Source organism: Strongylocentrotus purpuratus, unplaced genomic scaffold, assembly GCF_000002235.5.
Source record: "Strongylocentrotus purpuratus isolate Spur 01 unplaced genomic scaffold, Spur_5.0 spur5_scaffold_11, whole genome shotgun sequence".
Lineage (NCBI taxonomy): Eukaryota > Metazoa > Echinodermata > Echinoidea > Camarodonta > Strongylocentrotidae > Strongylocentrotus > Strongylocentrotus purpuratus.
In genome coordinates, this window is record NW_022145596.1 from 10,142,034 (window position 1) to 10,169,888 (window position 27,855).

At 36.3% G+C, this 27,855-nt stretch overlaps 1 protein-coding gene across 1 annotated transcript; it reads right to left on the minus strand.

Moving 5' to 3' along the window:
* On the minus strand, positions 1–27,855 carry LOC115922209 (copper-transporting ATPase 2-like). The gene is made up of 21 exons (XM_030980597.1): positions 27,778–27,855; positions 23,630–23,782; positions 19,044–20,334; positions 18,175–18,423; positions 15,740–15,909; positions 15,178–15,339; positions 14,544–14,623; positions 13,118–13,271; positions 12,005–12,238; positions 11,368–11,614; positions 11,095–11,219; positions 10,106–10,243; positions 9,290–9,478; positions 8,482–8,667; positions 7,134–7,362; positions 6,037–6,201; positions 5,229–5,371; positions 3,745–3,948; positions 3,063–3,180; positions 2,057–2,159; positions 1–1,369 (listed from the first exon to the last, which is right to left on the minus strand). The coding sequence occupies exons 2-21, from the start codon at positions 23,756–23,758 to the stop codon at positions 1,135–1,137; spliced, it is 4,551 nt and encodes a 1,516-aa protein (XP_030836457.1). The 5' UTR covers positions 23,759–23,782; positions 27,778–27,855; the 3' UTR covers positions 1–1,134.

Genomic DNA, 27,855 nt, shown 5'->3' on the forward strand with positions numbered 1-27,855 from the left:
TTTTTTTGTTGGTTTTATTGTACTAACACAACACAAATAGAAATAGTCTAAAGAGACAATAGTTCTATAAAGCCTTTTGCAATGATACATGTACAAACATAATAAAGTAATGTCTTAATGTTGGTATTAAAACAATATTATCATTTCATGATATACATATCTATAGAACATGATTTATCCTACCACAATTCAACATTAGAAGCATTTGCAATATTGAAATGTACATGTGCATAAAATATCCAGACACACTAATATAGAGTTTCAGTATTATGGAACAATACATTTAATTACATTATATTACCATTCCATTTGATTCATTCAAATAACAATGTAACTTTTACTAAAAACAGAGCAACCAATTTTCCAAACAAAATGCCTTTTTATATGTTTTAGAGTGGTAATCTAGCATTATCTATCCTCATAAACAGATTTTTACAAAGTTTCACAAGTTTTTACAAATCACAGCAGAATAAAATAGTGTATTTAGCTCCTCCAATTTGTAATTTGAGCATCATGAATAATGTAATAAATAACATTTTAAACATTTCTAATATATCACTGTTATATATTACTAGTGATGCCCCCCTGTCAGGGCTCACAGAAAATGCAGGAATAATGCCTGTAAGTGATCCTGTCTCATGTTCTTCTATTGTTTCCTTTACATCTGCAGCCAACCCAAACTCTGAAGAAGTTACGGCCGTTACTTATTCTTGTTAAACTTTGAGGCATTGCACTAACTGTTGCACGTTAATGGTGTATCTATTGAGAGCCAAAAGGGCATTAGCTCTGTGTAACAGAATATGATTAATGCCCTTCTGTGTCTCAGCAGGCACGTTGTTCATTCCACGGTATCTGCCTGTACACAACAGGTGGGCAAAGATACCATATGAACAAGCACCACTTAAGCTTCACAAAATACTTGAAACACCAAGAGCATTAGAAAAGATCATCGGGTGGCTAGCAGACATAAAGAACTAGACAACGGATCATCGTAAGGCTAGCACTTGGGCATCATCAATGCCCCTTGATGGTGCCATACTGCCAGGAACATGACAAGGTTCAATAAAGTTTCTTTTGATAATCCTATTTGCGTACAACAATTTTGATTTCAGGACAAGGATTCACCTTTCAACTTCAAAGAGCACCTTCGTCATCTTCCTCTCGAAGCAAGGTGATACCGTAGCCGTCCCGCGACCTGTCGTCCCTTCCTATGGTCCTTAGCAACCATGATGGCCCTTTGCTCGAGGTCGTCCGCACACCAATCTCGATGTCCTCTGACGAGAGAGGTTTGTGTTTATTGACCGTGGGAAGCCATTTGGAGAGCCATAGGTGGTGCTGAGGAACCTTTTCAATGTCTGGCTTTTTGTAACTGCAAAAAATAAACAAAAAAAAGAGTTTTACTATTCAACATTCAGTAAAAATAAAATGAAATGGAGAACAGAACGAAGTAGAAAAGTAATGACAGGAAAACACCTAACACAGTTCACAAATATTGACTGCTTAAGGAGCTCAAACCAAGGAGCTCACTTGTATCTCCTTGTTCAAACTATCTCCAGGAGAGATCAAACTAGTACTATACCCAATGACAATGTCAGGGGAGAAAGCATTGGGTTGAAATTACAGTGGTGTATAGTTTTGATTGTAACTCAAAAATAAATGAAAAAGCAGTCAGTATTTGTTTTACGTACTGTGTCTTGATAGTGGGTCCTTTAAATTGGGGGTTAATTTAATAAAAAATGCATGTCAAATGCATTTTAATTTTTGGATTATTCACCTGAAAATATGTGCAGTGCATGCTTCTTACTATGCACACATTAGGCTTCACTTTCATGTACTTTAGCTGATGCATAACCATGAAAACAGGACTTGGAAGAAAAGCGACAAATACAGAATATACTACAGCTTTTCCTCTTGCGCTTATCAGAGTATATATTGCAAGAATGATCAGGAAGCCCAAATCAGACAACATGAATAGAAGTTAAAGGAACAAAGTATATCTGTAGCCATTGCTATTCTTTGATTTGTAGTACCAATCATCTCTTTAAACAGGACTTACAATTTAAGTAGAAGTGATGATGTAACGACAGACACGCTTGACATCGCCATGGCACCAGCAGCCATCCAGGGTTGAAGGGCAATGCCCCACTGCATCAAAGCACCTGTAAAGAGGTTAATAACAGAGACAATATTACTGTAAAAGATGAGTAGAAGGTGTACCATTGCTGATTAGTCACAACACTGAAAAAACTGCAATCACGCTAAACATGGAGAAGCGGTCTCTTATCAAGAATATATACGATTCCAAAAATAAGTGTGAGCTACCGTCTGTTCAGGGCATGTGAGGGAATAGTCTTCATTGTATGTTTATCTAACCTAGGAGAATGAGCCAAGTAAGTTTGACATTCTTAATCACCTGGGCATCGTTTCACTAAACCATCATAAGTACAAGTTCACCGACATCCTATTGTACTATGTGTTAAATTTCATGCACCCATTTCAATGGGTTGTCGACAAACTTGTACTTTTGACGGTTTTGTGAAACGCTGCCCAGATTGACTGATGTCATCCATAGGTTTTTATCCTGCCGTGGCATAAAATAAGGACTACACATCAGAATACTTTTGCCTTTTGAATAATCGGGAAATCAGTTCTATTCTTACCCTTACAAGCTAACAGAATAAAAAAGGAGTATGTGTAGATTATTAATAAAAAGGATAGCATGATTCACTTTTGACTAACAATCCGAAACTCCATGATGACTAGGTTAAACAGCATACAAATAATACACAGCAGTGAGGGCATCAGTAATTTTACTAATGCCGAACAAAATGATGTGTTTTATTGTTTTATAAAACAATGTTTTATAACATGATTTTACTAATCACTGGCCATTAGCATTTGATAATGACGAGTCATTATCCCAATTATGTGTTAAGCAAAATAAATGCCTGGTCACGTGTACGCTCTCAACCAATAATTTGATTAGGATCCATGTCATCATCTTATAATTGCTTCTCATGAGATATCATTCAGAAAGATTGATGAGAGTGTTAGCATAGTACCTGCAGCTATGGGAATGGCGATGATATTATAAACGAGCGCAAACATGAAGTTGATGTGAATCCGTTGCACGGTCTTATGGGATAGATCAATGGCTGCCACCACATCCTGTAGGTCATCCTGCGGATGGAAGAGATCAGATAAAAGATTGCCATAGTAACCACAAGTTTAAAGGAAACCAATGATCACTTTCAAATTTGCTGCATTGGTACTGTCACTGTGATGCAGTGCCGGACAACCCTCCCATTCATTCCAACACACAAAATGACTTGCTTTTTCTTCCACATTGTACTACTGAGGACGAGCTTTTCATTTGGAGGATCTTATATGTATATATATATATATATATATATAATGATAATACTATCTGTGATAAATATTGGGTAGTGCCCCAAAGGAGAAGACAATTAGGAGAAAAACAAAAATCAATGAAATTTTTCGTATACAACAAATGAGTGGGTTGACCATGAATATGTCATATTACACTACAAATATTGCAAATACTGCATGACTCTTTTCATCCGTCTGATTTCAAATTATGCTATGCTTATTTTCCTGCTTTCATACAATGAACTCATTACAAAGGTATGCCTTCCCTTTAAGAAATGCTGATTGTGAGCCCCTATATAAAAAAAACTCCAACATACTGTACACATAACTTTAATAGTAGTCCATAATACTCACTCTGATCAGGACCACATTGGCTGCCTCTACCGCTACATCTGTGCCTGTTCCTATGGCGATACCAATCTCAGCCTGGGCCAAGGCGGGCGAGTCATTGACCCCATCCCCTACCATGGCAACAATATGACCTCTCTTCTGGAGCTCTCTGATCTTATCCACTTTGTGTTGAGGAAGAACTTCAGCAAAGACATGCCCAATACCAACCTACAATATAATGGAAATGAGAAAGAGAATGAATTCACTGGACAAAAAGCTACATATTCCTAATGGACTTTTATGTATGTGGTTGATTAAAGGTAATACAAAGTTTTGGATGGGGTCATGCATTTGGTTCAAATGAACATATTGGAAGCATATGCGAGTTTTACAATATTCAATAATCATTGTCGCGGTTGAAATCAAGTCTAAAGTGATGAAATTGTAAATAATAAACTCTTTATGTTGTATAGCTCCAACTCAGGACTGGTATTACTTTAGCTTTAAAACAATGTTTAGTGACTACAATCGACCCTTTTGCTACTCCCATTTGGAAAATGTATATCAGAACTGCATATACTGAGATTTTCATGGTCGCAGCAACCATGGAATGGCCTTAGGCACTATTTGAAATATTTGAAATTTACCAGGAGCACCGGTAAATTTTTTGATTATTCAATTTCTCGAAAGCAGAAGTGTTTCAGGGGGCTAATTTTCTGGTGCTTATAATACATTCACAGGGACATCCAAATATATCAAAACTTTAAAAAATTACTATGCATCCCATTTTCAAAATTTCCCAAAACTTTGCAATACCTTAAACAATCACATCTACAGCCCCTTCTTTACATTAGAAAAGGTTGTAAACCCTTTGCATACGGGAACTAAGTGGTTTTTGTTGTTACTGTATTACGCCTATTACGCCCATTTAACATTCTTTCTGAGGGACAGAGTGTTTTCCACTGTAACCAACCCTGGGTCTATGAAACGGACGAGGGGTATGATCACACACAATACGGGCGTTAGTCATCTGCCTTGGTGGGACTCGAACCACTGATCTTTGGTTTCGACGGGCAGATGCTATATCGACTGAGCCAACTTGCTTATTACAGTGAAAGGCATCGTTTAACAATGTTAAATCTGAGATACATGGCCCTACGTGTTATCAGTGTCTGTGATGTGGTGTAATATTGAAGCCCTAAAAAAATTGTGGATCAAAATGATCATGAAGTGCCTCAAAAAAGTAAAAATCTTGAGTGACCGGTTTTACCATACTCATTTTCCCCAATAGACTGAAGTGTTATCAAAACCGTTAGGAAAACCCAAAATGAAATTTTGGTTTCCAATCATAAATATCTTGATATTCAGACAGGCGATCGGCTTATAAAAGTCATGGGATTCTTGACTGACCTAAAGGTTTATATTTATGATTGCAGCATGAGCTAAATCCAGGATTTTATTTCAGAATCTGAGACAATGTTACAAAGTCACTTTAACAGATGCCTTACCTGTCCAGCAATGACCTGAGCAGTCTTTTTATTGTCACCAGTCAGTAGCATGACATCCAGTTTCATCTTCTTGAGGGTACAGATAGCTGCTGCTGCCTCAGGCTTGACCGCATCCGCTACACTGATCATACCAACTAGCTCACCTGAGAGAGAGAGAGAGGGGAGAGAGAGAGAGAGAGAGAGAGAGAGAGAGAGAGAGAAAGAGCGGGGTTACACCGCTGCCTTTTGTTCTTGAATGTTGTTACCCATTCACTTCCTGAGACAAAAGTCTATGCAGATGCCATAACTTTGTGTTGATACATGTGCAGATAAACTAGAGAAAAGCCAAGGTGGTGTCATAAGTTGACTCTTTTTTTTTTAGGTATTTAAAAGTAATAATGACTGCTTTAATTTTCGAGACATAGCCTCGCGCAATAGCTCGATTGTAACCTCCGCTTGAGCATATAAGAACAACTATGTCTCTCAAAGCAGTCATTATTACTATATCATTTCCTTTACAAGCAGGCAATGTGATCACATATATAGTTAAGCATTATCGCTTGCCATTCATTTTTTTAAAGTTCATAAATAGGACAGGCTGCTTAAATTTACAAACAACTTTGAATGCTAGGAAATGTCTAAAATGGAACAACACAATTCAGTCATATTAAAGAGAGAGAGAGAGAGAGAGAGAGAGAAATATACAAAGGGGAAAGAAAATGATAATAAAAAGAAAACTAACACATGAGAGAAAAGAAACTATAAGAGAGAGGGAGGGGGAGGGTGAGTGAGAGAGAGAGAATGAAAGAGAGAAGAACATGAGGCTTACCATTTATTGCAACTAGGACGGCCGTCTGACCCAACTCTTCTCTTGCTCCTAACGCAGCATCAGCCCCATCAGACATTGGAACAAAGTTACGATGCATCCACTCGCGGTTACCGATAGCAACCAGATAATGGTCAGTCCTGTTCCCTTTTGACATGGCAAAGTGTCCTGTTACAAGAATGAAATATGTTCTGAAAATATTTATTCATGATTTTGGTAGATAATTGCTTATTATTATATCTTCTAAAGCACTTTAAGATTTAGGTAGAAATAAAATAATCTATGGAACTCCCATTTATATTATTCATTTTTCTTTTAACTATGTAGACCCTGAAGAATATCAAATGTGTTAGATTAGATTAAACAAATTTCTAAACTCAACCCTGGATCAAACACTCCATAGCACCTAACCCTAACCCTAAACCAAATCTAAAACACAATCAAAATCTAATGCCAATTGCACATGGAATGTAATGTTCCTTACGTAGGGCTGCGTTGGCAACTGGTATGGCCTTTGGCTTGCCATGTGAGGGTGACATTGTACGAACAGTAAATGCAAACTGAACCGAGCAAATAGCTTGTTAGATTACTGGCAAATGCACTTGCAGATATGCCAACCTTTACATCCAGCTTTCAGAAATAAGGGAGGTTTCTATCGATTGCATACAGCATAATAGGAATAATTATCAACAAATCAGGGAGGCATTACAATTTGTGTAGAGTGACATGTAAAAAAAAATCAATCAGGGAGGGTTGCCATCTCTGCACTTATTGCCTCTATATGCTTTATTAGCCTAAGTAATAATGCAATCATAATTACCCAAAGTAATTTTGAAATGTTGCTTCATGTGCAATAGGCAAAATCCTTAGTCCTTTATTCTCAAAAAATTAAAGACTAAAGCCTATCCTTCCACCCAATTGGAAATACAAATCATCAACAACCTCTGCCCTCTTGGCTTAAGGAGATGGACCTTGTGATGACTTGAGTGTAGGAGCTAAGACTATGTACAAGTAGAAATAAAACCAGACCAAGATCGCATGGTTTAAAAAAAAAAAAATATGGAGCAATGTCATATAACCATCAAACAATCTTGGTTTACCTGTGGACTCGGATGGAATGATGGCCGACCCTCCACCGTTTCCCATCGGAGACACCACATCTACAGTGGCGTTGTCAATCTCCACCCGGACTGTATCCTGGTAACCGTCTCCAAGCTGACGACGACGCAGGAGGAGCTCCAAGGAGAGGGCATCCACAGAACACTTGATACCGCATCCGGGCACGACCTGGAAGTCACTGCACTTGGCAAGGGCACTGGTTCCAAAGACCTAAATGTTGGTACGATCATGGCATAGAATGCATGCTTAACTCAATGAATTTGATTTTACGACACTACTGTATACAGTGAACATGTATACCTTTTACAGCCTTCTTGTGTGCAACAAACATTGAGCTTTCTTATGGCTTAGTATTCAGCAGATTTAATAATGTACATAATGCTTTATCATCAATAGTTAAAAAACACACACAGATTCAAAGAAATCTTGTTAATTAACTGTATTGAAATCGGAGAAATGGGTGTATTATCAAGTACTACAATTATAAGTAGATAATTGTAAAGGACATTATAAAGGTATTCAGGATAAATTTGCATTGTACTCTAAAACTTATCTTTTTCTAAATAACTAACGCATATTCTTATGCAAAAAATTCACTCATTCAAGCTAGGAAATTGAGGTAAAAATATAATACACAAACTTTACAGAGGGGACCCAGCCTACTAGTTATACATGGGTTTCATTCCTAAGGTTAACAGACTGTGCTGTGGCATTTCCTCAAATTGCATTATAAAATAGGAGATAATACCAAAAGACGTTAAAAGACTGGAGTTGCTGCTACCTTGTTTGGCGTTCAACAATAGGGGATAGAGCAATGTCGATCTGGCGCTGCTAAGTGGCTGCCGGGCTCACGATCAATTGGGCAAAAAGAATTTCCATTTTCTATTTAACTTGATAAAATAAAATTTGGAGTGGACTTTAAAAGATTATTATTATTATTATTATGATGATTAATTTGATGCATAATATCAAAAGAATCTCAATATAATGGCATTAATGTCATCCTTATTCAATAACTGACAACATAAAGGTGTCGTGGTAGAGTGGTTACGTCACCAGGTACTTCACCATTATGTCGATCACAAGGTCCACTGTTGGAGTCCTGCTGCGGCACTAATGTCCTTTGGCAAGACATTGATCTACATTTGCCACACTTAACCCAGGTGATGTAAATGGGTACCTGGCAGGAATTAATTACTTGAAATGCTAGAGCGCCGTAATGGCAGCACAGCTAAAGCCGAGGTCATAATCTTTAAGTTTGGAAGCGCTTAGAGAATAATTGTAATTCACGCTATATAAAAGCTGAGTATTATTATCAGAACTACAAACCTCTTTAGCTCTTTTTGCTATCGCTACCCCTACTGGATGTTCACTTCCCAGCTCTGCTGAGCCGGCCACCGCCAGGAGTCTGTCTGTGTTGTAGGTTTCCACCTGGCTGTGGAATGCCATCACATCGGTCACAGTAGGTCTACCCTGGGTGATCGTTCCAGTCTTGTCAAAGACCACAGTCTTCACCTGGACAGAATGAGGAAAGAAGGAGAATCTTGTAGTTTTTTTTAATGCAGGAACTATTTAAATCTAAATCACATTGGTCACAGTAGGTCTACCCTGGGTGATTGTTCCAGTCTTGTCAAAGACCACAGTCTTCACCTGGACAGAATGAGGAAAGAATGAGGAAAGAAGGAAAATTTTGTAGTTTTTCTATGCAGGAACTATCTAAATATTAATCTGTCTGTGGTGTGGGTCTCCACCTTGCTGTGGAATGCTCTAGCATGGCTGTTTTATTTTTTGTTGCAAATATGAATAAATACATACTAGTTAAATAAATCTCTCAGAAGATATTGGAGTGTCACGTGAATAGTGTCACTTGAATTGATAATCCCACTTAAACTGGTAAATTTAATACTACTTCAACTGCTACTGCTAAAAATAATAATAAAACTTATTATTATCATTAAATTATTATTATTATAATGATTATGACAATAACAACAACAACAACAACAACAACAACATAGCGCTGTAACTACAAAAACAGAGTGTACATATTTTTGTTTAAGAACAATAATAACACAAAATAAAATAGTAATTATGTTAATGTAAGAACTTATGTTAATTAATTTAATTGACCCCTCACCTTATGAGCTAATTCTAGAGGTTCTCCTCCCTTGATGAGGATGCCATTGGTTGCTCCGACCCCGGTCCCAACCATTACAGCCGTAGGGGTCGCCAGTCCCAATGCGCAGGGGCAAGCAATGCAAAGAACTGCGATGGCACACTGGAAGGAGTATTGCCAGATCATCATCGTCTTGTTTTCAGGCAACGTCTAGGTAAAAATGGTAATGAGGATAACAATTGTAACAGCTGATGTCTAAAGGAAAGTAACAAATCCTCTACACACTAACATTCATATTTTAATTGGACCGAAGTTTTCCGAGAATATATAATACGCAAATAATTACCGTTGATGAAGGTGATGGGCGAACTATCTTTCATCAAGTGATATATATATACATATTAGCATTTCTTAGTTATATCATTAACCAATATATGAAAACATGTAATATGTAGATAATATTTCAAGAATGAAAATCTCACTGACAGAAATCACACAGGAGATGAGGATGGGTAGATTGGGATGGTATGGAAATATGGTCCGTAAAGGAAAGAAACATTGGCAGACCTTGCAAACTCTGGAAGGAGACACATAGACTAGAGAAACCAGATGAAGATATGAGAGTATCTGGCCTAACCAAGGCAGAAGCTGAAAATACAAAGGCCTAGAGAAAGGACATAAGGGAAACGAAACGTCCAACCCAACAGTGTGGGAAAAACAGGACGCTGTTAAAACGATGATGATAATGATGATGAAACAAGAATCCACTTTTGTTTGAAGTTTTGTGTTGATGATGATGATGACACAAGAATCCACTTTTGTTTGTTGTGTACCTACCTCAGAGCTAGATGGATGCACCATGCCATTACCAGACAGTCCCATAGCAATGTGACAGATGAGTGTTACCAAGGAGATAATAACGATACCAGGGACGAAGTATGCTGCGATGCGGTCAGCTAGCTTCTGGATGGGTGCCTGTAAAGGAGAGGGATATATAGATTAATAAGATATACAAGCTGGAGGAAAGGGCTTAGCAGGTCACGTTAAACAAATGGAAATGGGCTCCACCTCTCATATAAACTTTATGGCTGAATTCGCGAACGAGGCTTAAATTTAACCCATGGTTTAAAAACTCATTTACGAAACCCATGGTCTAAAATAAGCGTAATCAGAGGTTCACAATCAGAGGTCCAATATTAGACGTGCGCAAGGCAAGGTACTCTCATCTTGCGCTAATTTTAGACCATGGGTTATATAAATGAAGATTTAAACCATGGGTTAAATTCAAACCTCCTTTGGAAATTCGGCCTATTAGTTAAATAATCACTCTACAGCATTATTTCTAATAATTGAAAAGTTTTATTTGGATAGTGCACAAAAAAACACTTATATTCAACACTTTTAGAGACTTAATCTTCATTGTGCTAGAAATTGTGAACATGGCTTTAACGTTGGTACCTCTTATCAGCTCACAGTGCAATTCAAGGAACAAAGCCAACCAGATACCAACTTTAACACCTCGGTTGAGAATGGCATATATCAAACTAATGTCTTACAATAAAACATCAGTGTCTCACTGGAGCTTTAACCCTCAACCTGCCCATCAAACATTTAACCCACTCAACTACAAAACCTTTAAATAAATCCACTTGACTGTGGCATCTGTTTCTTAAAGTTGATGGCAGCTTGAAACTGCCTCTGATAACTAAAGAATGCATGGATTCTTGCAGATCTCAAGATTGCATTTTAACATAACAGCACTTCACCCAGTTTTGTGGTACATGTACAATGCACTTTCAGTATTAAAGCCTCTTTGGAAAACTCACCTTAGATGTCTGTGCTTCCTCTACCAGCTTCACAATATTGGCTAGAGTTGTTTCTGCTCCAACATGAACGGCCTTGACAAGTAGAACTCCATTCTGATTAATGGTTCCTCCTATGACAGTACTCCCTGGCAAATGAAAGAAAAATATTGACAGTCAACTAATCCATTAATTTATTACCCATTTAACATTTCTTGATGAACAATGTAAGATGGTGAAGAGGTATATTTTGGAAAACTGTGATGCTATTGCGACCAGTGTGCCTGCTTAACTAACCTGTCTTCTTAGTGACGGGCATGGACTCCCCCGTGATCAGAGCCTCATCCACCATGGACGTCCCTTCCTCCACCGTTCCGTCCACAGGGATCTTCTCACCAGGACGCACCTTGACCAGGTCACCATGCTGCAAGAGGTCAACGTTGATCTGCTCCTCTGACCTTTGACCTTGGGGGTCAATAGTGACCAGGGTAGCTTCTGTTGCTTGTAGAGAGATGAGCTTGGCTAGGGCTGCTGAAGTCTTTCCCTGTAAAAAGAACAGGTGACTAGGATTTATACAAAAATACATTGTATTGAATTTATACATGATCTCATCATAATATTGGTTAACCTGCCAGTAATCTTACTTTGTTTTTCCAGAGTTAAATTTGCAATTAAAGTACAACCTCAAAATTATATCCTACATTTCTGATAAAAATAACATAGCTCTCAAAGTTAATCTTGAGTTGTGATGAAATTCAAATTAAATAGAAACTATTTATAGCTCTATCCAATTCTCTCATTTCCCTAGGCTGATAATAGTAAACTCTCAGTTCCTGTAGTCAATGGATTAACATGGAATTTTTTTAATCTGTGGGCCAAATTTTGCCAGCCTACAGCACAGAAAATCCCAATAATGATTGCTGTCCAGACATACCTTGGTGTAATGCTCCAGCCATCTCCCTAGTGTTACAAAGATGTAGAGCATGGGAGGCTCATCAAAGAACGTCTTTGGACTGGTATCAGATCTCCGGCATATGGCTATCAAGAGGACTATGACAGAGTAGGTGTAAGAAATGGTTGTTGCCAAGACGATAAGGACATCCATGTTGGCTGCCCCATGCTTGAGGGACTTGTAGGCCTGAATGTAGAAGTATCGCCCCGCTATAAACTATAGAGTAAGATTGAAATGAAAAAGAAAAGTAATAACCCCTTGGTTGCAAAATACATTTATATATATTAATTTAAAAAAAGTATAAATATTGTCAGTATAATTCTCTTACTGGTACCAGGGCTCTGTTGCATAAAACTTATCATTGATGGTAACTTTTCCATCAATGGCAACTTCCATGGTAACAGGGCTCAACAGCCAATAAAAATCAAGGTTTCCATGGTAGTTACCATTAATGGCAAAGTTACCATCAATGGTAAGTCTTGTGCAACGGACCCTGGTCAAGATTCATCAAGGTTATTCTTCATATGCTATTGAAATATCAATATATATATATATATATATATATATATATATTAAATTGCAGATTGACAAATGTAGGGACAACCAAAATTTCCTTCAGCACCATCTTCAGCAGTTGAGGTGGAAAGGGATTCAGTAACATTTTCTATCATTTATGATATCACTATCATTATTTTCATTATCATCAACTATGTCATCACTATCATCATCATCATCACCATAATGATCATAAACACCTTCATCATCACCACCATCACCTTCATCATTACCACAATCACCATCATCATCATCATCATCACAATCACCATCATCATCATTACCACAATCACCATCATCATCATTACCACAATCACCATCATCATCATTATCACAATCATCATTATCACAATCATCTTTATCACTATTACCATCTCAGTCACCATCACCATTACCATTACCATCACCATCAATATTACCATAATCACCATCATCATCATTATTACAATCACCTTCACCATTATCACCACCAACATCACCATTACCACTATGATCCCCACCACCGTCATCATCATTATCATGATCACCAAGGATACTGACCTGTACCGGTGTGCAGAGGAGGAAGAGGAGGAGATTGAGGATAGATACCCCAGGGAAGATACACTTAGGAGAAGGATGACTGATGATTTCATACAACAAGATGGCAATGACTGGTCCACCAAAGAGTAAAGAGATGAAGAATGACCGTCGCCATCTATGAAAGTGGAAAAATAAAATTCTGATTATAGCATATCAATAATTTTTCTAGATATAATTAATAATATTCTGTGTTTATATAGCGCTCAATACATCAATCCGACGATGTGCCTAAGCGCTTTACAGATATATTATTACCCCGGTCATCGTATTCAAGCTTACCTGCACACAATGTATGCACATTTTCCACTCCCTGAGCATTCCAGCCAGTCGCCATTTTACAAAAAATAAAGTGCTCAAAATTGTATTATATACTGTATATGAAGATTCTGGGCCTCTGAATGGTCAAAACTTCAGGTATGAAATTTGCCACTGTCTCCTTAAGCACAAACAAACAGAATGGATTATTTAGCAGTACTAATTATTTGCTCATTTGGTGTCTGGTAATTCACCAATATTCTTGTAGAGTTCTGAACATAAGTTGATATCAAATGTGTTATTTCAGTTCTTAGACAGTCTGGTCTGGGATCCAATAGGGTTTTTAACATATGCAAAAATCTGGGGAGTGTTTCACAAAGACTAAGATCGACTTTAAGTTGAACTTAACTATGGCAGGCCGTTCATGCCACTAGTTCCTCTAACCATTCCTGGTATTGGTTTCTCACGGGACGTACAAATTGTGGTCACAAATCTACAGAATTTACCTGATTTGATAATTAATTATTGAAGGAAAAATATCATCTAAAGATCATAATTAAGAGTCCAATTGTGAGAGCAACCAGTGGCATGAATGGCCTGCCATATTTAAGTCCAACTTAAAGTCGATCTTAGTCTTTGTGAAACACCCCCCTGATATACTAAATTATGAGATGTGGTTGGTAACGTATGGGACAAAAAAGTTAAGACTCGTCTTATTACAGATGTAGAGGTGTCGTGGTCGAGTGGATATGTCACCAGACTGTGGATCACAAGGTCCACGGTTCAAGTCCCGCCGCGGCACTTATGTCCTCTGGCAAGACATTGATCTACATTGCCACTCTCCACCCATGTGCCAAATTGGTACCCGGTAGGATGCGAAAGTTAATGTGCTTGAATTAGCAAATGGCGCTTGTAAAATGGTGACTGGCTGGAATACTCCCCAGGGAGTGGAAAATGTGCATACATTGTGTTGCAGGTAAGCCTGAATCCAATGACCGGAATGATAATACATGTATGTGCTGCGTCTATAAACAAAGTATTAGGCTCATGATAAATGTGAGCTACTGTTATTATTATTATTATTATTATGACCCTAAAACTACATTATGTATAAAGAATCCATTTCTCTTACTGATTGATGGTCTGGGAATGATCAACGCTGGAATGTACATTCTTATCACTGGAAATCAAGCTCGCCTCAAAACCTGCTTCCTGCAAATGAAGTGAAGAAGAAATATTGATGAAATAACAATTTTACTAATGATGTAGCAAGTTTAATTTATAATTTGTATATGCCAGCATATATAAAGCCAAGTAATAATGAAAATAGATTTTATATTATTTTTAAGAAAGTGAGGGGGTGGAGTGAGAGAAGAGAGAAAAAGAGAAGAGAAAAGAAATAAGAGAGAGAGAAAGAGAGAGAGAGAAAAGAGGGGGTAAGAGAGAGAGAGAGAGAGAGACAGAGAGAGAGGCGAAGAGACTGAGTCAATCACAGAGAGTGATACATATAGATTAAGGGGACTAAAAATCAATAAATTTGATACTGATGAGGCAAAAATGTAGCTTCTCATTAAAAAAAAGTGATTATCATGATAATAATCACATTCATTAAATTCTCAATAGCAAAGTCCCTCATCAATTATTCAATTTTCATCAAGGAAGTGTTACATATCATCTGAACAAATCATGAACATGTTCATAACTAATTCAATATTAAAGCCTAATATAAACATCTCTAAAGAGAATTAGAACAAACTTCTTTGTACCTTGATTGCCAATATGATATCTCTTGGTCCTGTGAGATTGGGGTCATATTCAAAGTGACCTCTGCTCGTCGCCAGGGCAACAGCGGCTAACTTGATCCCTGTTTTTTTAACGAGAGCTGACTCAATAAGATGTACACAGGATGAACATGTCATGCCAGATATCTGAAATTAAAGACAAAACAAAGAAAATATTGTGAAAATGATACAATCAAAGCTAATTTTGAGTCGTGAAAAAATTACAAATTCAAGAGAAACTGTTCCATAGTAATTCTGAATTGTTTACCCATAACAGATTTTTAAGCAGAATTTTATGGGACACAAAGGAAAATTCATCACTTGTTAGGGTACTCAATACCAATTCCCATCTCCCTAAGATTCTTGAATCAATCATATTTGTAAAGATAATGAGATAGTGTTGAAAACCTGACAAACAGGTCTAATTCTATATCGTGCAAACAATCTTTGCATGGTGAGATAAAAGAGGTGAAAAGCTTTTAAAAAAAAACACAGTACAGATTTATACAAAAGGGGACAAGATTAGGATGTGATAATGACAACTCACATGTAATTCAATGACCCCTTCTTTGGCGTTCGCTACGTCTGCATCGATGACCTCTGCACCAAAGCCAAGGTCGTCTATCAAATTGGCAATCTTTGACGGTGTCAATTCATTGGCATTGTATTTCACTTCAGCCTTCTGGGCCATCAAGGATATGCGAATGCTCTTGATACCTGCACAAAAATATGAAAATGAACATTCTATGAATGCCATCTGAATTTTGTTTACAAAATTTAATGTGCTAAAATGAATCTGCCATCATATTGTTCATTTGTTTTTCAAATAAATAGCAAAAATAGTATGTGTAACTGTAGCCCTTCAGATGTTCATGTTTTGGGTCTTTAAAAAAAAAGTTAACTTGTTGTATGTTTTCTACTTTTCTATAAATACTTTGATGGCTCTGGCACTTGGGATTTATTTTGCAACATACAATATAGATACTTACTGTACAGTTTAAGTAACTAAATTTGTAATTCTCTATAAATTCTAATTCTACTTAATTGATCAACCCAGACATGAATGTAAAGTAAAAATTATTTTAAAAAGCAAAATGACCATTACAAGTAATGAAGAAAAAAAAATCAAAAATAATAATTATATTACTGCTTTCGGAAAAAAAGAAGGTAAGGGTAACATTGTGTTTAGGCTGTCAAAGTCAGGTTTAACAATGGAAGTGAGTTTAAGGTCTTTTGTTAAATGTGATTTTAGACCCGATGTCGGGTTAAACTGAATTAATAGAATACGGACCATTGTCACAACTTCACAAGGGCGTATTTTTTATGTTTAACTGGCACTCAAATACAATGCAATGAAGATGGAGAAAGAAAAAGAAAGTTATAACTGGAGTTTGAACCCTAATGGGCATTTATGATAGGAAACAGGAAACTAAAGCTTAATAACCGTTAAGTTCTCAAGGTTTATAATCTTTGAAGAGGAAGTCTAATGTTTCAATGTTTGAATAGGAAGAATTCAAAGGTTCTCTTCTTTCAAAATGATGAGCAGGTCGGGGTTTAAAACAATGATAAATCCTTTTAAGGGAAGTATATAAACATGAATGTATTGCTATGCTCAAATTTCATAATACATAGAGACCTAAAACATCTATTAACCACAAAATCATTTTTGTTTGCAAGTTCTACACAGCAGAAATGAAGACTATACAAGACAGGATTAAGAAGGAATTACTTGGGCCTAAAAATTAGCTGTTAATCAAATCTTTAAAGATGAACACGTACCAAAAACTGCTAACAATGGATTACTTGATAGAAACAAGAACAAATATTTCCAATTTCTTTTTCTAAACACATCCTACACTGTACATGTATGCAAGTTGCCATTTCAGTTTTGTTTTAACATCTTGCAGAGCAATTATTATAAAAAAAAATTGTATTGAAAAGAGTTCCACAGCAGTCATTTCTTAAAAAGAATATGGTGCATAGAAATCTTGGATAGACTGTTAACAATTGACTTCTGGTACTAAACGACCTTGTTAACTATAAAAATGAAAGTTGTTGATGATCATTGTAGTTAAAGCTGTTACTGTACATATTAAGGGTAGAAAGTTCAACTAAAATCCCATTATACAAATTATAAATACATAAACGAGTGGCTGCTTCCTATTCTGAACAATGTGAGGATATGAAACCTTTGACATCACTTCTCATATTTTTTTTGCCAAGACATAGTTTAGTTTTATTGGGCAGCATCCAATTCAGATTAAATGGTACAATAAAGACCTGTGGTTTAGTGTGTCTCTAGATATATATGTATGGACATTGCTTTTAGAGGGATATTCCACAGAATTTAAGTGAAAAGGGGACTATGTAAAAAAAAAAAAAAAAAAAAAAAAAAAAGGTGCAATGAGAATACTTAACCCTGAAATTGAAAACCAGATCTACATGTAATACTTGAATGATTGATTGATAGTCCATGTGAAATTCCATAAAAAGTTATTGCACTGTAATGAACTTTTTACTCTTTTAACATTTGCTTCCACATCACAGTGCAATAAATATTACACAATATTGTGTACATTCACATCAAATCCCTAGAGTGCATTGAGAAATTAGCGTTTCTAAAGCTACATTGCATTACAATACATTACATGACCATTTTTTGCCTCACCATTACAATTTCCAATAAATGGGTTGCCCCCATTGGATATCTTTTTCATTACCATAGTATTTCAGAGGTTAAAATTAAACGTACAGTGTAGGTCAGTCATGTATGTTTTCAAACAAAATGGGTGATTCCAAATCAATATCAAAATCTAAAATGTGTTCTCCCACTGAAAATAAAAAATATCCTTATGCAAGGGAAGATGGAAAAAAAAAACAGTAGTGCCATTATTTGGTGATATGCCTGGGTATGTGTGTGAAATTTTGGTAAACTTGTTTTCTAAAAAATGGTTACTTGTGAGAGATTTAAACCGGTGCTACCTTCACGCTTTGCCATCCTGCCTTCTATCAAGGCCACGCAGGAACTGCAGGTCATGCCAGTGACCCGTAGGAAGCACTTCTTGCTGCTGTCAGCTTTCACTTCCTGTCCAGCTGAATCCTGGGATACCTCTTGCATGAAAGCGCCATGGGGAGTGATGGGTGATTTTTTGGATAAAGGCTCACTCGCTTGAGTTGTTGAGTGAGATGGTGTGCATGAGTTTGGTGAGTTGATCTCCAGTAATGGGGATTCTATAAAATGTGAAATAATTGTGAAAGAGAAATAAAAAATTTAAAAAATGAATTCATATTTCTTAGCATGGAACTGGCATAGAAAAAAGGGAAAAGAAAGTGAATAGGATTTTTTAAATTGAATTGCAAAATAATTTTGTTTTTCAAGAGTAAAAGTACAAAATAACATGTATGTAGAATGAAAGAAAGGTTACAATATAAACAATCGTACATGTGCTGCAAAGAGAAACAAAAAAAATAGATACTTTATTGCCGTATTTCTTTGGTTTATGAATAATCCAAAGAAAAGAAAAAGTGCATTAATTTGTGGTCAAAAGTATATGGTCAATGGTGGAACTTATGTACAGTTACTGAATGAAATCTCTTCTGACATTGCAATTTATAAGCCAAATGATTAAAGCAGATTATTCAGTGAGAAAATGACTTTTAACAAATGATGCATTCATTTCTTTGTATTGCGACTAATCCTGACGATATAAATCGTATGCAGTTGATTGTTTCTTTACTAATAATGTATTTCTGGCAAAACATAGCCAGGATGGAGCAGATGTACTTTTGATGAAAACTTAAACTTATATGACCATGTTTTTCTTATTGAAAATAATTAATGTCATAAATACCCTTTATGGTGACGTCAAAGCCCATGTCGTACACAATCTCTTTTAGCTGCTCCATTGTGATGGTGTTGGGGTCAAAGGTCACAATTGCATTCTCTTCTTTCAGGCTGACCTTGGCTGACCTCACAGCAGGGTTGTCCGATAGCATTCCTTCTATGCTCTTAACACAAGAATTACAAGTCATCCCCTGGATGCCCAGTACTCCTGCTTCAGTTCTTTCATTGTCTGGATCAGGCATGTAGCACTCAAAGCCCATGTCATAAATTGCATCCCTGATAGCCAGTAGTGTCGTGACCTGGGGGTCAAAGGTCAAAGTTGCTGATTTTCCCTCTAGGGATACCTGTATGGATGCCAAGCCAGGATGGTCCGACAGAGTGTTCTCAATACTTTTCACGCAGGAACCGCAAGTCATTCCTTCAACACGGAGCGTAGCACTTTGGCTCTTGTCATGGGCGCTCACGTCAAAGCTTTCTGGTAGGGTTGCTTCGAAACCCATGTCGTATATTGCCATGCGAATCTCCTCTGCTTTGATCTGAGATGACATGTACTTCACATCCGCTATCTTATCCTCCAGCGAAACCTTAATGCTGGTGACTCCTTGAATCGAGCCTATCCTGTCTTCGATTGACCGCACACAAGACTGGCAAGTCATCCCTTCGATACCTACAATGACCATGGCTAGAGGTGTCCCATTGTTTGGGGATGGTGGGGTGCTACAAGGAAGTGTAGCATCAAAGCCCATGTCATAAATGGCCTCCTTGAGTTTCTCTGCACTGGTCAGGGTTGCATCATAGGTAAGGATCCCTTCTTTGTTGGCCAGCGAGACATTGATTGTGCTCACACCAGGAAGTGACCCTACATGACCCTCGATGGACTTGACGCACGAGCCACACGTCATCCCTTCGATTCCAATCACAACCCTTTTGTTGTTTTTCCCATCGTCTTCAGAGGGCATTCCATTTGCAATGCCAGCATTGAATCCCAAAGCACTGATCTCCCCTACAATATCCAGAAGACCTATTTTATTCCTGTTTAGCATGATGACTCCACAGTTCCGTTCTAAAAGAACTCTGACTTTCTCCACACCGTCTAGTCCTGCTAGCTTCTCTTCAATCTTTTTCACACAAGACTGACATGTCATTCCTGCTATGGATACGACACCACATTCCACACTACACGCATTGCTTCCTAAACAAGCGTCAAAGCCCATGTCATAGATCACATCCTTCAATGTTGATTGGTCAATGTCTGTAGGGTCAAAGGTCACGAATGCTTTTTTCTCTGACAGCGACACCTGTATTAAAATACACAAGACAAAAACAAACAAATTATGAGTTTAATCAAACTCTTACTGATAATAAAATTAGTGTCAGATTAGACAAATAAACCGAGATATCCGTACAGACGTGAACATACATGTAGTGCCATTAAATGATTGCTAATAACTGTTCTTTGGTCTTACCTCTTCATCATATAATCAAGACTTGCTTACATGTACTTGGATTAATGATCTATTAGGACAGAAAATTACATCACCAAGGCCTCATTTTACACCACAACATGTCCAAAGTACATCACAACATAACCATGAAGATAATTATCCCTGTTTGATTGTTTGCATTTGTCTATTATTTCTTAAACAGGATTATTAGGAACGGACTTTAATCTTTCTTGGTGTGACATAAATTTAAGTCACCAATGTTGATTTTTAATATCAATTAACGATGTTTCTCTAAAAATGCTATCAATATAATACACAAACTGTGACAGCACACAACATAACTGAATCTTTATTATTATTTGTTACAATCAAAGTTTCTATAAAAGATAACGACATTCATTAAAATTAAAAACTGTGCTAATGTACAGCACACAACTACATGTAATTCTACAAGCGTATCATGGAAATGTATAGCCGGTGAGCACCGCAGGACATGCACATTGTTTATCTTGCTCAGAAAGACAAGATAAACATAGACACCCATAAATCAGTGCTGAAATTTCATTAAGGAGCATCTCCATACATGTATGCACACAACCGTATGTATTGTAGGCCCAATATACATGTATGCAGAGTTGACCTTCGCTTGATGATAATGCAGGCGAACTTATGTAGAAGTACAATACAAAGAACATTGATTAGCTGGTACAAGAGACGATATGGTTGATTTCTTTCCTATGAATTTGAAAGTACATGTACCAGTACTTCTGTCGAATATGATATGCATTATGCATGATCAGTCACCATCATCTATTTGTCAAAGAATTCAAGATCATCAGAATATCCTAGACAATTTTTATTACTGGTCCGGTAGGCCACATAAAATTAATTTCTAGTCTCTTGTCTCCTCTTCCCTCCGTTCCTGGACCGCCTCTTAAGCTTTAACGTCTTATTCTCAAGAAACATAAATCAGGACAAACAAATTTTTCACATACAAAAAAAAAATACAAACCTTGGTAAAGGTATAAATAATTCAGTTGTTAACTGTTTGTACAGAAAATATCAAATGCAATGCAACCTCCTCCTTCTCATTTTCAGAAATTAGGACAAGAAACTAAGAATCAATATTGCTTGGCCTTCTCGCTAGTTAATGTTATGTCCTATAAACTGCAATACCTACAGGTACAACTGCTGGTTGTCTTTACATGAATAAACATACATTAAATTTAATGATATATGTGTTTATACTTTAAAGGTAATACAAAGTTTTGGTATGGGGTCATGAATTTGGTTCAAATGAACATATCGGAAGCATATGCGATCCTACAATATTCAGTGATCGTTGTCGCGGTTGAAATCGAGTCTAAAGTTATAAAATTATAAACTCTTTGGGTTGTATAGCTCCCTCTCAAGGTCAAGATATTAATTAAGCTATAAAACTATGTTTCTTGACCGATTACCTATTCTCGTTGGGAATATCACAACTACATATTCTGAGATTTTCATGGTTGCAGCTACCATTGTAGGGCCGTAGGCGCTATTTGAAATTTATCAAAATTTCCTGGGAGCACTGGTAAATTTTATATTCAATTTTTCTCAAAAGCAGAAGTGTTTTAGAGGCTAAATTTTCTAGAGCTTATAATACATCCACAGTGGCATCCAAATACAATGTATATCAAAATTGTAATGAATCACTGTCCACCCAATTTTTCAAAATTTCCCAAAACTTTGTATTACCTTTAACATTGACCATAAATTTCATGATCAGGAAATTATCATGATTAAAGGGAAAGTCCACTCTGATAATTTGGTCTGAAATAGACTTTAGTGGGGCTATCAATGATAAGATGATTGTATACTAAAATCTTTGATCTGAAAATGTTGTGCGTATAGCAACAGCTGCCAACAATGGGAATTCTCACACCAAACCAAAATACCATATTCTGCAATTGAACAATCTACTATAGGCCCTTTATACTGTATGTACACTTTATATTCCCCTATTTTGTAGTTCCCTTTGTAGTTACAGATTAGTTAATTTAATTATTCCTAAGTATCATTTGAGGTGTTCACACTTGTACAAGCATTGCTTTTTAGTAGACCCCTCTGTTTCCAACATGTATTTCTTACATTTGTTTTAAATGCTTATAATTGATTTTTAATGTTTTGTTGGAAACATGAATAAATTTGAAATTTGACATTTGAAGTTTATTCAATCAAAAATAGATACTGGTATACATGCACATGTATGTAAAGGGGTTTATAGAAGAGAGCAAAAGAGGCAAGGAAAGGCAGTTGAGAATTGTTATTGTTCCATCAGCATGTAAGTGCTTCATTATTTCATGATCATAATAGATTATCTTCCCAAGAAAAAGGAGAAATTCCTTTTCATGGGTAAGAGTGGATTAATAAAAGGCAGATTACATTGCTATTCTTTTATCGACAAGTAAGAGCGTTCATGATCATTTAAGATAACCTTTGCAAGATGGACTTCTATTTCTGGGTAAGAAGTAAAAGGCAGATAACAGTCATATTCTTTCATCAATATTTCTTTTATGGTCATATCAGTTTACCTTCAAAAGAAACACTCATACAGCAGATGACATTGTATTTCTTTCATCACTATGTGTTTCATGATCTCCTCCACAAGATAAAGTCTTTTCCATGGGTCATGAAGAATAGATGTTAGAGGCAGACGACATTACAATTTCAATATGTGTTTCATGTCCTCATGATATTATCTGCACAAGATAATAACTTCCAATTACGACTAAGAAGAGTAGATGTAAAAAGGCGGATGGCATTGTATTTTCATCTAAATGTACATGTTTTTAGTGATATTTTGTTTATAAATAATATGTATGTAAGATTATCTTCATACAATAATTATTTAATTTTAAGGGTGAGAAAAGGGTATGTACTGTACAAGACAGATGACACTGCTATTCTTCCATCAATACGCAAGTGTTTTTCATGAATCTTATAAAGCCACGGTAATAATTGGGAGCGCCAGGAGTGTCACATACATGAGCGCTATACAAGAACCCACTATTATCATTATGTAAGAAGATTGGATTTTTCTTTTCTGGCAGACTGTCATTCTTTCATACATGTGACAGTGCCACATGATCATGTACCGTAAGATTACCTTCACAAGATAGACTCCCTTGGTATCACCCATGCGTTCCTCTATACTCCTCACACAGGAGTTACATGTCATCCCTTCCACATCAATTATTGCGAGCTGCAGCTGATGTCCTCTGCTCTCTGTCGCCATGGTTACGGAGGTGGTAATGGCTTCCTGCACAAGAAAGCAAGGATTAATTTGATTTAAAGACGAAGCAGAATAAGTATCTTTCATATGTTTTCCCACTAATATAGTCCTTCATAGAAAAATTGAATTGAATTGAATTGAATTTCTTTATTGTCATGCACAAAATAAAATGAAGGCATAAAAATCTTCTTACGGCTCACATTTGTATAAATATAACAATACATTAACATATCATAGACAAATAACTATAAATAACATAAATAACATAACAATGTAATATAATTTAACCTCTCTGTTGAGAGCCAGGGGAATTATAATGATTATTTGTACTCCCCTGGCTCCCAACAGACAATACTTACTTAAATATATTCTAGAAAATGTACATGACAACAATCAATGTCATATAAATAGAACAAGTCAAATCCAAGATCTAAATTCAATTATTCATCAATTGTTAAATATTTCAGATAAAAACTGTTTATTTTTGGTAGCAGACATAAACTAAACGTACATCATACTGGATGGCAAAGAGAGACAAGAGAGAGAACGAAAGAGAGAAAGGAGAAAGGGAAAGGGAAAGAGAGAGAGAGACAGAGAGAGAGAGAGAGAGAGAGAGAAAGTGTGTGTGGGTGGAAGAGAGGAACAGTTCAGTGTGAGATGATGCTATACAATTTCATTCAAAACATGGCTTTACTTAAATAACAGATACTGTACAAACATGTATACATTAGGAACCGGCTGTTCAAAATAAATACAAGGTACACCCTGTATAATGTTTCATTACTAACAGTAACAAGTAGTATTTTTAGGAAAAAAATAATTCACTGGCTTCAGTTACTTTGATCTTTAGTAAGTTTCCATGCAAAATTGTTCAGTTTATATATGTACAGTACATTTTACAATGTACGTCACGTAATGGGTCAAACAAGACTACGAATATGCTGTAAACACATGTGGGCAACAAATGTAAAATGTGGTCAGTAAGACTGCAAACCAGATATGAAATGAGCAAAAGATTAATTTTATGTCTAGTTTTAAGATTCCCTGATATATTATAACACAAGTCAATAAATGTCTAACTAAAAAAAATATTGCCAAACTGTTTATGTTTATTTAAAGTGTACTGTATGTCTTCATTGCAGTCAGTGCAGAAGAAAGTTGCATGTTACATGTACGTGTAATACAATGCAGGATGTACAGAATGCTCTTTTTCTTTCTTTCATTCATGTATTTGCACAGATAAATTTAACCTGTACAAATTCATGAAACTGCATTTATTTTTGAAAATCATGATTTTTTCATGAATTTAGATATTTTGTTTACAGCCAACTCACTCAAATTCAATACAATTATCTCAACAGACAATAGTACAGACTGAGGCCTTCATTACAACAGACTGCTCTTCTCCTTGAACAATGCACATCATGTATTTTCCATCTAATATCCCTATGAGCTTCCCAAGAGCTTTCAAAATAATTAATTACCTGGCAATCGTTACCAATGTACAGAGTAGAGCACGTTCAGAACACCTACAGGTACATGTACATGTATACTGTAGCTTTTAAAGTGAATACTATCTTTATTTAATGCAAAACAAATGTATACATGTAGCCTTTATGCCATCCTTTTCTGTCACAATTTACATGTATGTCCATGTACACGGAAGAAATTTGGAGCAATGCCCATGTCCAAACAATTTCACTTTGTCAACAAAAGGTTTTTTTTATTTTTTAATGGCAATAAGCGGCAATTTTTTTTTTTTATAAATGTACTAAGAGAAAGATGAGGAGACCCTGGTAAAAGCAGAGCTTGTAAGTTTTAGGGTCCCCTCTGGACCAAATAATTGGTTGGTAAAATATGTACCGGTACCTAAATATATAAGCAACAAGATTTGTGATATATAATATATATAATATTTGTGACTACCTACATGTATACATGTAAGAATACATTAAGAAAAAGGTGGTGTAAAAATCAAGAAGTGTACACAAAATCAGGAGACTAGAATCTAGAGACAAGACAGGAGGAAAAAAAAGAGAAAATATGTGAAATAATAAAAGACTACAAGACATCAACAATAGGCACAGCACACAACAAGCACAAGGCAACAGGGGGAGAGAATAAAAGGCTGACAATCTGAAAATATTCAGTTAGACACATAATATCAAGAAGAAGGAATTTTACATCTACTGTATACCGGTAGTAATTTATAATAAATAGATCTAGGCACCAAAATAACTACAAAATAGAACTATTCTATGAGTCACAGTATTTATCGAGAAGATAAACCTTAAGTGCATACTTAAATGCAGAGAGCCAGAGAGACTAACATATATTGCTTAACACTAGAGCCAAGAGAGTTTCAGAACCTAGGTCCAGTACAAACCAAAGTATTAAAAGTAAACTTTGTCCTTACTTGGAGTAAGTGAAATGCAGAGGTATTTCGTTAAGCATGGTCATGAACTAGACTATTTTTCCTAAAAATGCTGACAAGAGCCTGTGGTAGGACACCAGTGTTGAAGTTGTACAGAGTACATTAGAGAACCCAGTTGAAGGTGATAAATAAATTGCACCTTTAAAATTCTTTGCGTATATATACTATGAGAGCGGATTAATGTGCGTACGAAAGATATCATTACAAATAATTCTTACGATCCTCTTGTGAATCAAGCATAATTTTTCAACGTTAGTTTTGAGAGGATTTAACCCAAGCAAGAACACCATAATTAAGATAGGGAAGGATTAATTTTGAATAGATTACTAGTATTAGAAGAATGTCTTTAGGAACAATTGATTTCAATTAATGAATTATGCCACTCTTTTTTTTACAATGTCTTTACAGAGATTGGAATTTTGTTGATATCCTATCTAGCAATACATGTATGTTATTAGATGATACATTGTACATCTCCAGAGGAACGCCGCATGTGACATTCTGTAACCCTGAATCAAACCATTTAAAGAAACAAATTGTTTCCTGTGAGCTAAGTACTGTAGCTCTTAAACCAGTCCAGAGCTGTACCCCTGAAACCATAATGTGATAATTTCTCTGGCAAAATTTCATGATCTATAACTTATCAATTGCCTTGGAATAGTCAAGAAATATACAGATTGTGATTTGTGTGCATCTTTTTGTTTATTGCTTGGGAAATCTAGCTTAGATCTATAACTAGTTTATAACTAGTGGGAAAAGGAATAAACTTTATTAAACAATAAACAATTTTTTTCCTTTGATTTGAACACATTTGATATCACTTTCCAAGTTCCCCTGATGATATCGTACGTTTGAAGTAGCTAGTTTGAAGTTGCTTGAAACTGAGCAAAATAATAATATGTTTCTTTGCTGCACACAGTCACAAGACTGAACTCTGAAGTAGGAATCTTCTTCTTCTTTGCTAGTATAAGAACAGGCCACCATCAGGTGTATTCTCGGATCCGGGCTAACTCGGACCAGGGGACAACTCGGCCCAGCTGCAAAAACGGTAATTTTTTGTCATTTTACCCTAACTCTAACCCTAACTCTAACCCTAACTCTAACCTTAACCCCCGTATTCTCGTACTGATGTAGGATTTATGCTTAATTAATATCATGTTTATAATAGAGTCTACTTCAGACACCAACTTGGTGATTGATAGGTCTTCTCTTCTCTGACTCTTAGTCTTATCATCCTACAGCATACTGCTATAGCAATGGACATATAAATAATAACTAGAATACTACACTTTTCTGGTTTAGTCTATACCCCTTCAAAGTAACGTGTATTATTTCCCCAGGCCCCATCACAATCACATCACCGCACAAGTTGAAGTAGATTCGAAGGGGGCAGCACCAAGCATCACACCCCAAAGGTTCCCGTGCATGTACAGTGTAATAACCGCTCCACATACACTCAATCATGGTTCAACTTGTTAGACCTTAAATTTCATGATTTTAGGATCTGCTTTACAAATAATTATCTATACATGACAGCTATACAATATAAAAGCGCTGAATGCATGGAAAATTGAAATCATAAACTTACAGGTAAGAATCAGGTCGAACAAAAAATAAATCACATGAGATGATGAGCTAGCTAGTACCAGTCCTTCCAACTTCGCTG

Bases quoted from the DNA above. Each gene is read 5' to 3' on its own strand.
- LOC115922209 (XM_030980597.1), bottom strand. From the start codon at position 23,758: ATGGCGACAGAGAGCAGAGGACATCAGCTGCAGCTCGCAATAATTGAT. The intron at 9,479-10,105 runs GTAGGTACACAA...ATTTTTACCTAG, and splicing joins TGCATCCATCTAGCTCTGAG to ACGTTGCCTGAAAACAAGAC. The intron at 7,363-8,481 runs GTTTGTAGTTCT...ACCAACATTTAG, and splicing joins TAGCAAAAAGAGCTAAAGAG to GTCTTTGGAACCAGTGCCCT.